This window comes from Glycine max, chromosome 15, assembly GCF_000004515.6.
Source record: "Glycine max cultivar Williams 82 chromosome 15, Glycine_max_v4.0, whole genome shotgun sequence".
Taxonomy (NCBI): Eukaryota; Viridiplantae; Streptophyta; class Magnoliopsida; order Fabales; family Fabaceae; genus Glycine; species Glycine max.
This window is the reverse complement of record NC_038251.2, coordinates 7539902-7551673: the sequence shown is the minus strand read 5'-3', so window position 1 is coordinate 7551673 and position 11772 is coordinate 7539902. Positions and strand designations below refer to the sequence as shown.

Sequence of the window (11772 nt, the reverse complement as noted above, 5' to 3'; positions counted from 1 at the left end):
ATGATGCAAGGTTAGTCACGACTTAGCAATGGTTACGATGATGAGGTTTATCATGTATAAAAAATAATCATTTTTTTTAGTTACCATATTGATATAGATTATAGAGAATCAAATATCAGTTTCTATAAGTTCGGGTTGACCGAGTTTTTATTAAATTAAGTTGATTTTTTTTCTTTTAATAGACAAATATTAATTGTTAAATTGTTAATTTTTTTTTTTTGTTAACAGGAAATTAAGATTGCATCTATCGCTTTTCTTTGCTTTTTTTTCTTTTTAATCACCCAACCAATTTTATATTTCCTAAAATTAAATTGATTTAAATGAAATTTGAATAGATCTACTCATTTTCAATAAGAAAAATGATGAATAAAAAGAATTGGTCAATTTGTCTAACCCGCCACAACCCAAGTTATTTGCATGGGAAAGATTATGCAAGTTAATTAGCAACTTAATATTAGCTCGTCCTATAAAATATTAAAAAAATTACTATGAATTAAGTATCTGTTTGGTAAACATTTAAAATCAATTATTTCATGTGCATATTTTAATGTAAAATCCAGTGTTAAAATTAATTTGAACACATAGTGTTAAAAAAAAATTCTAACTATGTTTAACATATTAAAATTGGTTCTACCTAACTTAAAACAAAACGCAGTTGGATGGGGTCAGGCTTGCTTAGAGTAGCCAGGGACGATTAACTTGGCCAAGAAGAAAAGTGAATTTCCCTTTATTATAATGGGAGAACCAGTTCCAATGAAGTGATATTCTTGAGAAGGGCTGTACAGAAATTGTATCCCTTCAAGCAAACAGACAGTGGAGCAAGATGGGCATAGAAATATTATTGATTGCCCATTTGACATTAATCATGTCTAATTGTCTAGACTCTAGAGTTGCACAAGTTACATATACTTATTGGTGAATGCGAATTAATATAAGTAGTTAAGAATTTACTATGAATTCTCATCTTTCTTATGGGTGTGGGTCCAAATTTTTTACACCACTTTTTTACTTGGTAGATAACTCTTTTCAAAGAGATTTCGTTACACATAAAAATTAGTTGAATAGTTGTGACTAGATGAAATTGTTTGCGGTTTGAATTTATAATCTTTTAGATAGATTTCTGCTCACAGTCCTAACATTTCATCGCACAACTTGCCTATTAGGGATACCTTAGCATTCTACTACTTTTTTTTTCAATAAAAAAATGCACTAATTCACTTCTTGCTCTGCTTGCTGACTCTCCATGCTAATTTACTTTCTAACAAAGACCCGCTGTCACATATGATATGTGCATACTTTTCCACGCCTTAAATGCCATTCCACACAAACAGTATGGGGATAAATGAATGATTCTTCACACCCCTAATATTGCCAACTTGCCTTTTCCCACTTAAATTCCACACACGCCCAATTTTGGGCTAACACACTATTTAAAGACACATTACCTTTTTGTAAACACTTCATCACAGAATCATAAGAGTTTTTGTGTGCTCTTGGATTGGTTGTTAGAATGGAGGGTCAGAGTAAGGGTAGTTTTAATGTGATGGAAGGGAGTGAGGGCAAAGGAAGGGAGTTTGTGGTGGAAAAGTCTGCATCATCAATAGTGGGAACTTGTGATTTGGTTCTAAGGATTTTGGCCTTTTTACTAACCCTTGTGGCTGCTGTAGTTATTGGGACAGATAAGCAAACTGCCATTGTTCCAATCAAGCTTGTGGATTCTATGCCAACTTTGTACGTTCCTGTTGCAGCTAAGTGGCATTACTTGTCTGCCTTTGTGTAAGTTCTCTGATACTCATACCTCACTTTTTATGTGCTGTGTTTTTTTTTTTTTTCTTGAGAAAAATATATATGAACATCCCATGTCCTAGTAAACGCCTAGAGACACAGCAGAAAAAGATACAGAAGTATATATATGGTATGATGGAATAGGAAAACAGACAAAAAGAAACAAGAGATATTAACGAGAAGTATATATAAGGTATGATGGAATAGGAAAACAGACAAAAAGAAACAAGAGATATTAACGAGTTGTTTGAAATAAAAAAGTGATCAAATATCGTTCATCTTTTTTTAAAAATGTAAGTATCAAAAATAGCATATGAGGGTCAATCCTTTTTTTTCTTTTTAGGAAGTTACTGTGTAAGCTTTGTCAATTCCTCAAGCAATGCTTCTAAAGGTAAAAATCTAATACCTCCGTCCCTAATTATAATACATAGTTCACTAATCTACATTTATTAAGAAAGTTACTAATTAATATTTAGTTGTCTATAATTATAATATCTTTCCAAATATATTATTAATTTTATTGAAAATTTATTCATCTTTTGCCTATTAATTTCCATAGAAGAAAGAAAGAAATAATTTAGGGTATTTTAGTAAAAAAAATAATTAATACACAAAAAAGATAAAATAAAGTCTTATAATAAAGGATAAATTTTGTTGATTATGTCTTATAAGTAAAAATGAAGTATATTATTTATCCAGCCCCACCTCGTTAATAATTGGTTCTGGTATTTATAGGAAAACTAGAAAATCAATCATACAAGCAAGCACCACAAATTATTAGCTGATCAGTGTCCATGTGTTAAAGGATTTCCCCTTATTTTCAGCCGTCTTGTAAATTAATTTTATAGGTAATGTTTCGTTTGGGATAGAAGAAGTTGAAGTGAAATACTTTACCTTGGAGAATTTATTTTAATACTTTTTAATTAAAAAATTTATTTATGTAAATTCATAACAAATAAATTTATACGTACATTTTAACTACAATAGTTTGCACAACTAAGAGAGAGAGAAAAAATAATGAGAAACATTTGAGATGTAATAAATAATGTGCGAGAAAGAGATTAACATAAAAAAAATAACGTTACACAAATTATTGTATAAATGTGGCATGTGGATCGAGTCTTTTTATAATAAGGCTTTTAAATAAGTTAAAAAAAAAACTTAACTCTAGATATGTAAGTTACCTAACTTAAATATTTAATTAAACCAACAAAATATATATATATATATATATATATATATATCAAAATGTTACAGCACAATTGTAATATAATAATAATAATTTATCTTCATTATTATTTATAATGTTATTGTCATTATCATCATTATTTAATTACCTAAATATAATGAGTTGTCAAACTGTTAAAAACATTGGATTAATTTATTTTATTATTGTCGAAACTTATTTTTATCCCATACCAAACTATTAAGATAAAATAATTTTATAAAAAATGGTAAATAAAATCCTTAATATTAAATAATACATTCAAAAATAGTTTTTTTACTGCATAAGAAATAGTTTTTCAGTACGTGTGAAATATTTTATAGAATATTATACATATTTTTACTAATTTTGTATCCTTTGATTTTGTTCTCCAAGATGGTTTTTTCCGATGAAAATTTGTAAAAAAATTAATCACTAAAAAATGTTTTCTCTATCTATTGCACAAAAGACAAAACACTAGAATGAAAATAAATGGGAGAAAATTTCACATTAAAGTTCATTAGGTGCTTCAGACGCCCATACTAGATGTGGATGGAACTCAAAGATTGACCCTAGAAAGATCTGTCTAAACCATGCTTCCCGGTTTAATGCAAGCATTTATAGTCACCGTTTCCCCTATATTTGACCCAACCATACTATACACCGATAAAAGTATTTATGAATAATTTTAAGAGAAATGTCAATAAGATATATATTAACATATTTTTTTATTATTAATCAAAAGTAGTTAGAAAATACAAAATTTTAAGAACCTCACTTATTATTCAGTGAATTTACTCATCATTTTATCATTTTCAACAAATTTTAATCAAAAGTATAAAGTACTTCTTTTAACATATCATTTATTATTGGTTAATATTTATTAGAAACTATATAATTCAGAATAGAGTTTATTAAATAAAAAGCCACTGATATATAAAAAATTAAATATAAAGCAACAGTCACAAAAAATTGTAATTTCTAAATTTCAAGTCAATATTAAATAGTGTGTTTAAAATAAAATATTCGAGAATGTGTTAATAGTATTTCTCAATTTTAAATCATCTTGCCTATTATCCTATTTAATTTGTAAGGATCCTTCTAATTCTTAAATAAAAAATATGAATTGTTTTTCAACATTTTTATAATATTACATGTATTTATTTTCCATTTGATACTTTCTACTTGAAGATATTTTAAAATTAAGCTCCAAAAATATACCAAATGCAACTAACACAAATTTTCGTTCATGGATTAGCTATTATGTGGGGGCAAATGCAATAGCATGTGCATATGCAATACTGTCTCTCTTGCTCACTCTTGCAAATAGGCGTAAAGGCAAAGGAACGATGGAGACATTGATCACTGTGCTGGACACAGTAATGGTAGCTTTGCTCTTCTCCGGCAACGGAGCCGCCATGGCAGTTGGTCTCCTTGGCTTGCAAGGAAACTCACATGTGCATTGGAACAAAGTGTGCAATGAGTTTGGGAAATTTTGTGACCAAGTGGCTGCTTCCCTTTTCATATCACTGCTTGGATCAATAGCATTCCTCTTGCTGCTGATAGTTCCTCCTGTTTTGAGACTTAAACAGACAACTTAAGGTGCCTAGGAGTCTTTAATCACTGAATCAATAAATTTAATGTGGTTAATTATCCACAACTTTATTTTATATGTTATGTGTGAGAATTAATAGTATTATGGTGGCACCCTAAGCCCAATAGACTGACTACATTGTAATGTGAGAGAAACTTTGTACTTTTTTTAGGAACATGTAATGGGTTTATTTGGATTATAGCATATGAATGTATGCTAGACATTCAACTTTCTATATGGTGTTAGAATTTGACCAAATATTTTGATAAGAACAAAATAATTAAAAGGCAAATGTTAATTAGTATTACATGAACACCGGTTAAAGAATAAAAATAAAAAGTTTCCATTGATATTAATACACGTTTACTGTTATTTTCAATGTATCTCTTATGTGAATTTTAATAATAATTTTTCTTTTAAATTCCTTGAGGATAATTGTTAGTAAGATTCTTATTTTTGTTAGACAAACATTTTTTAGTGAAGAAAAAAGGATTGCAAACTAAAAACCATAAAGAAAAACCGTGAAACTAGCATTTTCTAACAAGGGAATAACAATAATATTAGAAACAAAATAAAGAATTGGGTAAATGATTATTTTCGTCGTCCCTAGATGTATAAAACGTTACAAATCCGTCTCCGAAAGATGAAAATTCAAATGTTAATCCCGAAAGTGAAAAAATTATAAATCTATTTATCCATTAACTTTCATTCGTTACTGTTAACGAAAGAACATACGTGACACATACAAGGATGAATTTGTCAACGTTTTACACATTTTGGGACAAAAATGATTATTTACTCAAAATATAATTTAATCTTCATCTCCTCCCTTTTTTTAATCATTGCAAGCATAACATTAGAACAAATTATACTTATTAATTAACATTATGGTTATTATTATGTTTGTTTTCATATTTTTGTTAAGTTTTTATTGTAATGTTATGCTTGCCGAGATTAAAAAGGAGAAAATATGAAGATTAAATTATATATTGAATAAATAGTCATTTTCGCATATAAAACACATAAATTCATTCTCACATGTAGACTTTTTCATTAACGGTAACGAATCGTAGAACATTTTTTAGAAACTAAAATTAAATTTTTCATTTTTTCAAGAATGAATTTGTCAGCACTCTACATCCAAAATCGAAAATGACTATATATCCTAAAAAACTGATTTGGCCATTAGTAAAAAGCAAAGACCTAATGTACCTTGAGCAGGTGATCCGGGTTCATTTTGGTTTCTATTAGGGAGGTGCAACATATGCTGCATCTTTTTTTTTTTGGTAAATTTATTTTATTTTTTGGGGTACGGACATATGCTGCATCTTAGTACGTGGTTGATGCATTTTGAATTACAAATTCTAACTTTAAACATAATTTTTTTTAATAATTCGACGTATAAAAAATGTTCAGATTTGTTCGATGATAATAATACTCTCTAATCAAATTTATCAAAGTCTCTACAAACCTCAAAATAATTTCAGATTTGGCTTCCTCCCTGGTATTCAAGGGGGTATTTTTAATCATCTAAATCACATTATTTGATTCTAAATTTATTGTATATGTAGTTCTTCTACTGCTTTGTTTTTCACGTATCTGAAATTATTTTGAGCACTTGCTTTGAATGATTCGATTTCTATATGCGGAGTACATGTAGAACAGAAAAAGGAGCATCCAAGATTCAACTAATATCAACATATCATAGTCTTTATAACCTATGTATCATGAAGAAAAAGAAGGTTGATTTGATTTAACATTGCAGAAACAGCAAAACTTAGCAATGCCAAGTAATCACTTGATTGTAAAAGTGTAACCACCAAAAATAGCATTGTTTTAACTGCAATTATTCAAAAAATTAATCCAATTCATTTCCCTTTCCAAATCTATTCTGTTTGATAATGTGGAATAACTTATGGCAGTGATCAAGGGAAAAGGAGATTGTTATTATAGATAAATGGAATTGTATAACACAATATGTACGTTGAATCATAACAAATCAATCACTATAAAGGTAATAGCATATGATTGATTTATGCAGGGAAGAAATCATTGAGTTGTGTTGATTAAATTCAATAATGGCAAAGACAAGCCAATCCATCCTCCAACATCAATACATCACTAGTAAACACAATTACTAGTAGCTCATGCTGACTAAACCACATTCTCTATATTACAGTATACCCATGTTTATATCAGCCCAATTAGTGCCTCATAACAAAACCACCAGTCCCACTCCAAATGGTGGAGGAAGAATAACCCAAGATAAGTTTCAGGGCATAGTACATCATTAATCTTGATGATGAATCAAATAAGGCTCTACAATAAATGAGTCATAATTTTAATTTACTGCCCGGAAAAATTTGTCTCCAAAACCATAAGTATCTGGTCATTGAGGAAGAACAGGGGGAGCTATAGCGCGAGTATTATATGAACTGCAGTGACCACATTTTTGCCCAAGAACATGGAAGTAAACTTCAGTTGTGTCATTACAGTCATTACAGAGTATCCAAACCTGCAATGGTTGTTGTTTATAAATCTTCTGATAGAACCATGATATATACATGTGTAATTAAATTAGATGCTTTAAGTTAAATTAGTCCCTAAACTATTTGATAATTTTCAACTCTCAAATTAAAATGATTTTTAAAAAAATAGCTTGGGAACCTGCTTGAAATTTTCCAAATAGTTTAGGATCAACTGAGTAATTTAACCTAAAATGGCATGTCAAACTTTAGATAAGTAGGTTTGCTAGAAAGTCTAACTCATCCATACGGTGTTCTTTGTTCCATGGACACAAAGGACAAGAAGGGCATTCATAATTTAAAAGCACATTCTAGTCTAATTTGCAGGTTTTCACAGAAAGCACATGAAATGGAGATAAATAGAAGTAGAATGCATTCAAAAGCATTTCTAAGAGCAAAACTCTACCTTTCTGTACCGATAATCATCAGGCATGACAGTTGCTTCAATCTAATATAGCAAAAATAAATGAGTAAGACATCATAATTGTACTACATCATTTCTGCCAGTAAATAATCTTCCAGATTATTGAACCATATAAAAACCAAGGAATCAAGTGAAAGCATCTATATAATTTAACCAACTACCTCTTCATCAATTCTCTTCCATGCCCTAGACATGTCCATCACCGACTTTGAGCATATGGGACAACAATACCTGATCCATGTATATTAACAAGTCAATTCAATAATTAAGCATAGACCGAAGAATTGGTAAATAGTTAATACTCACTTGTCACGCTTTAGCATCTCTAGGTAACATTCACTATGCATTGTGTGACCACATTTCATAACAGCAGTGTCTTTCAATGAGTCAAAAAGGTACTATACCAATATAATGAAGTCATATCAGAATCCTTTCATGTTTCTCACGACAAAATGCTAGAAATTCCTTGCTTGGTTGAAAACATGAGACAGGAAAAGAGGGGAACAATGCACTCACCTCATAACAAATGGGGCAATGATGCCTCATGGAATTCTCCACACACATATGATTATCACGCAGACTAGTTGAATAGCAAGACCCTGTTAGTATTGAGCAATTGATTTGTTAACAGAACAAAAAATTCAGTAACTGATGTGAATGATTATTAGGTGTGCCTCTAAATTCCAAAGGAAACAAAAGAATCCATCTTAGAGAAATTCAGAGAAAATTATAGCACAAATGAAACATACTGTTCACAAAATTATCAGATACCATAGATCAAGAGATGAGTTTGAAAAATATTTTTTCAGCTCCATTGCATTAGCAAGCACATGAAATAAGAAATTACTTGTGCAAAAACGAAAATAAAGCTATAAGTTTAGGAAACTCGCATACTGTAATAAAAAAAATAATAATTCCATTCCAACTACAAAAAAAAAATGATTTGGAAGCTATAATCAAAATAAATCCACAATTACAGGAAAAAACAGCAGAGTTAATCAATACAAAGCAGTGCTTCTGAACTTCTGGTGTCACTAAGAGGCTGATAGCATGGTTTTTAATTCTTTCAGGTCATGGAATATACACTTACCATGCAAACTCTATTGATTACTATAATTAAATTAATTCAAATGTGATTTCAGCACTTCACATAAATAGATAAAGAGGTAATAAGTTCAAAAAAAAGCAAGGTAAGAAAGAATTGAATCTTTTAACAATTTGAAAGTAACAATTTACAGCATAACTTAATTTAAAAAGGAAAAAACACTTTTTTATACTCAAGCAATGAAAGAGACACAATGGTAGCTAGATGTTGAATGCATACCACACTTATTGCAGTGGAAATAATTCTCTCGACCACCAATTCTGTTCCAAATTTCATCACCAAAATTAGTAGCATGTCATAAACTCGGATAACTAAGGCCATAATGGATGGATTTATTCAAACGAACAAACAACGCACCTACAAATCCCACAATCATCACAATGAAACTGTTGTTTCCCGGTCTGCATAATGTGTAACCAATGCTCAGTATCAAATAGAAAACAGTAAGATTAACAATCACAGGCTAGAAGCAAACACCAACTGTCAACTCTCAAACAAGTCCATCCCCAAGATATATAAAGAACCCAAAGTAAAAGTAATATAAGTATATTAATGAAGCAAATTTTAATCATATACTGTAGATTCGTTCAGTGACCCCTTACATCATCATCGAAGAATTTGCAGATGCTGCAGAAATATTCTCCCATTCTGACACCACAGTTTGTGCAAACTTGAGCAACCTTCAAAAGAAACAAATGAAACATTTAAAAAAGAAAACATAGTTTTTAATCAAAATGGGAATGGATATTAGATACACACTGGCTGCTCTGTGTCACAAACTGTACAAACAACCTGAAACAACATCAAAATGCAAAAACCATATTACCATCATCTCATGATAAAGGCAACAATAACCAAGGCAGTGTGGAAAATGAATATCAAGTGGGACATTAAATTATCCTTACATGTTGAACGTCCTGGCGAATGAGTTCGTGCCGATCAAAAGGGTTGCTCAGCATGCTCTGATGCGGGGAACAACACACACCCACATCAGATAAAAGCAAAAAGACAAGGTTTTTTGAGATGAAACACAGAAGGGTGAGAACAAGAAATACCGTTGCCTCGTTATGACAATGGCGGCAAAAGTAGAGCTCATTGCAACATGGTGCTCTAATCCTGCATCTTCTTCTATAATGCTTGCACCTACAAAAGGCCATTGACATCATCAAAAACAAGAAACCAATGGACAAAACTTAAATAAATTCCTTAGGTGTTTTTTGTGTTATTTTTCAATCGGAATTGGAATTTCACCTCGATAATTCTGATAACAAAGGTTTGCATTAAAAGGATTACGCGAATTAACAATTCTAAGTGGAGAACAATACAAACAACACTTAAGGAACTGTATCCAACTTTGATCCGAAATCAAAACACAATGAACGAAAAAAAAATCAAAATGAAAAGAATAAGGGCATGGAAGAATAACATAAGATGAGGTACCCGTATCCCATCTTCCCAAAATCAAGACGTTCAAGGATAGAACCTTCCATGAGTTTTGGAAAAGAAAGGCCGGGAAGGAAGGCTGAGAGAAGAGTTTCCTGAAATGGGAAGATTCTGTTGGTGTTGATATTGACAAAGAAAGAGGAAGGAGGAGGAGCAAGCCATTGTTGTTATTATGTAGTAGTATTTTAATGCAATGTAATGTAATAGTATCAAAAATCTTTGGCTACTAACCAAAATTGATAAGAAATAGAATGTATCCACTTGGTAAGAGAGAGAAAGAAAAAGGATAAGGTGGTGTGGTGGGAAAGGATTGGCATGACAGAAGACAAGAGGATGTAATGAGTTTCAACAATAATTAACAGAAAGAGATGTGACCGTTGGATCTACCAATGGGATTTTTAGATTTGGAAAAGGCCAACCAAGAAAACAAACCGTCTTGTAAGACAATTTTGACTCAGCAGTTGCACTATTATTTTTTTGGGGGGTCTTATTTAATCAATTTCCGGAATTAGACCCAATGACAGTTGCAGTACTTTTGAAGAAATAAACTTCTGCAATTAAGAGAAATATAAAAAATAAAAAATTGTTAAATAGTATAAAAACATTCTATAAATAAATATATCTCTTTTTTTTAGTTATAAATAAATAAATCTCTAATCTTTATACGTAGATGAATAAGTATAGTTTGACTACGAATAAAATAAAAAAACTTGTAAAAACATTTTTCTTAAAAAATTCTTATGAAAGAAGCAAAGGACTGAACTACTTGATAGACTAGTAATAATTTGATCTCGATATCATCGTGACGCCGCAATTTTAATTTCAAGGGCCATCTTCATCAATTATTCATTTCTAATTTTTTAAGGGAGAGAAAAAACACCACGGGGTGTTGGGCTTCGAGATTCGTGCACCATGATCAAGTGGCACACGCATGAATCATGTCATTCATTTATTTATTTATTTTTGGGTAGGGGGGTATGTCCGTCTCTGTGATCTACGAAACTCAAATTTACAATATTAGATTATATGTGCTCTGTACAGAAATATTGTGACACGATTGACAAATATATTGACAGATTGATGTTAAAAACAATTAAGCTGATTCTCTTGTGAGTTGTGAGGTATAACTTTGTAAAATAGAGTTCAAAGATTGACGTATTGTTTGAACTTTGAAGTAATTCAAATGAAGATCATTGGGCTGGACTATTAGGATAAATTGTTAGATTTACAATTGGTAAAATGAATTGTGAAATTTTTAAAATGCTAGAGTTTATTGAGTGAATTTACAATGTATAGCACCATATTGATTTCAGAGAGATTATTGAGAGAATTTGGAATGCTGAAAAATAGCCCAATCTTGTGTTTTAATGTAAAAAAAATAAAAATGCAATGATTTTAAAATTTCATGAATTTCTGCCTTATTTTGTTAACTCTATTTGCTAGGATTTGCTGAGTATTGATTTTAATTGTATAGATTAATCTTTTTATCCTTATTAAATAACATGTTTAATAAAATGAAATGGAATCAATTCTATTTTAATGAGTTCTAAACCTAGGCCCTTCCTTGCCAATCCTCATGAAAATGTTCTGTCCCCTGTGATTTGTTTTTGCTTTGCAACTCTGTTATGTACATGAATTGTTGTTATCGGATTATGATCCGAAGTGTATATCACTGTCACATTAGTTCCCGGA

The 11772-nt window shown here is 30.5% G+C and overlaps 2 protein-coding genes across 3 annotated transcripts; one reads left to right on the top strand and one right to left on the bottom strand.

The window, feature by feature from the left end:
• The first annotated feature begins 1420 nt into the window (after positions 1–1420).
• Positions 1421–4816, top strand: LOC100812789 (CASP-like protein 1E1). Its single transcript, XM_003546048.5, has 2 exons — positions 1421–1776; positions 4248–4816. The coding sequence occupies exons 1-2, from the start codon at positions 1511–1513 to the stop codon at positions 4588–4590; spliced, it is 609 nt and encodes a 202-aa protein (XP_003546096.2). The 5' UTR covers positions 1421–1510; the 3' UTR covers positions 4591–4816.
• Positions 4817–6635: 1819 nt separating this feature from the next.
• On the bottom strand, positions 6636–10407 carry LOC100812246 (E3 ubiquitin-protein ligase MIEL1). 2 transcript variants are annotated; one of them, XM_003546047.5, is made up of 12 exons: positions 10078–10407; positions 9693–9780; positions 9543–9599; positions 9397–9429; positions 9240–9317; positions 8995–9038; positions 8857–8897; positions 8049–8131; positions 7839–7930; positions 7694–7763; positions 7515–7556; positions 6636–7098 (listed from the first exon to the last, which is right to left on the bottom strand). In XM_003546047.5, exons 1-12 carry the CDS (start codon positions 10125–10127, stop codon positions 6973–6975), a joined length of 804 nt encoding a protein of 267 aa, XP_003546095.1. In that variant the 5' UTR covers positions 10128–10407; the 3' UTR covers positions 6636–6972. The 2 variants fall into 2 exon arrangements, with proteins under 2 accessions (XP_003546095.1, XP_040865899.1); XM_041009965.1 differs by having other exon boundaries at positions 9543–9780; positions 10078–10385.
• Positions 10408–11772: the final 1365 nt, after the last annotated feature.

What these genes read in the sequence shown, in the direction of transcription:
- LOC100812789 (XM_003546048.5), top strand. Translation starts at nt 1,511, where the DNA reads ATGGAGGGTCAGAGTAAGGGTAGTTTTAATGTGATGGAAGGGAGTGAG. An exon ending in CATTACTTGTCTGCCTTTGT is followed by an intron (nt 1,777 to 4,247) that starts GTAAGTTCTCTG and finishes TTCATGGATTAG; the next exon opens with CTATTATGTGGGGGCAAATG.
- LOC100812246 (XM_041009965.1), bottom strand. Translation starts at nt 10,127, where the DNA reads ATGGAAGGTTCTATCCTTGAACGTCTTGATTTTGGGAAGATGGGATAC. An exon ending in TTTGGGAAGATGGGATACGG is followed by an intron (nt 9,781 to 10,077) that starts GTACCTCATCTT and finishes GGCCTTTTGTAG; the next exon opens with GTGCAAGCATTATAGAAGAA. An exon ending in ATGATTATCGGTACAGAAAG is followed by an intron (nt 7,099 to 7,514) that starts GTAGAGTTTTGC and finishes CAACCATTGCAG; the next exon opens with GTTTGGATACTCTGTAATGA.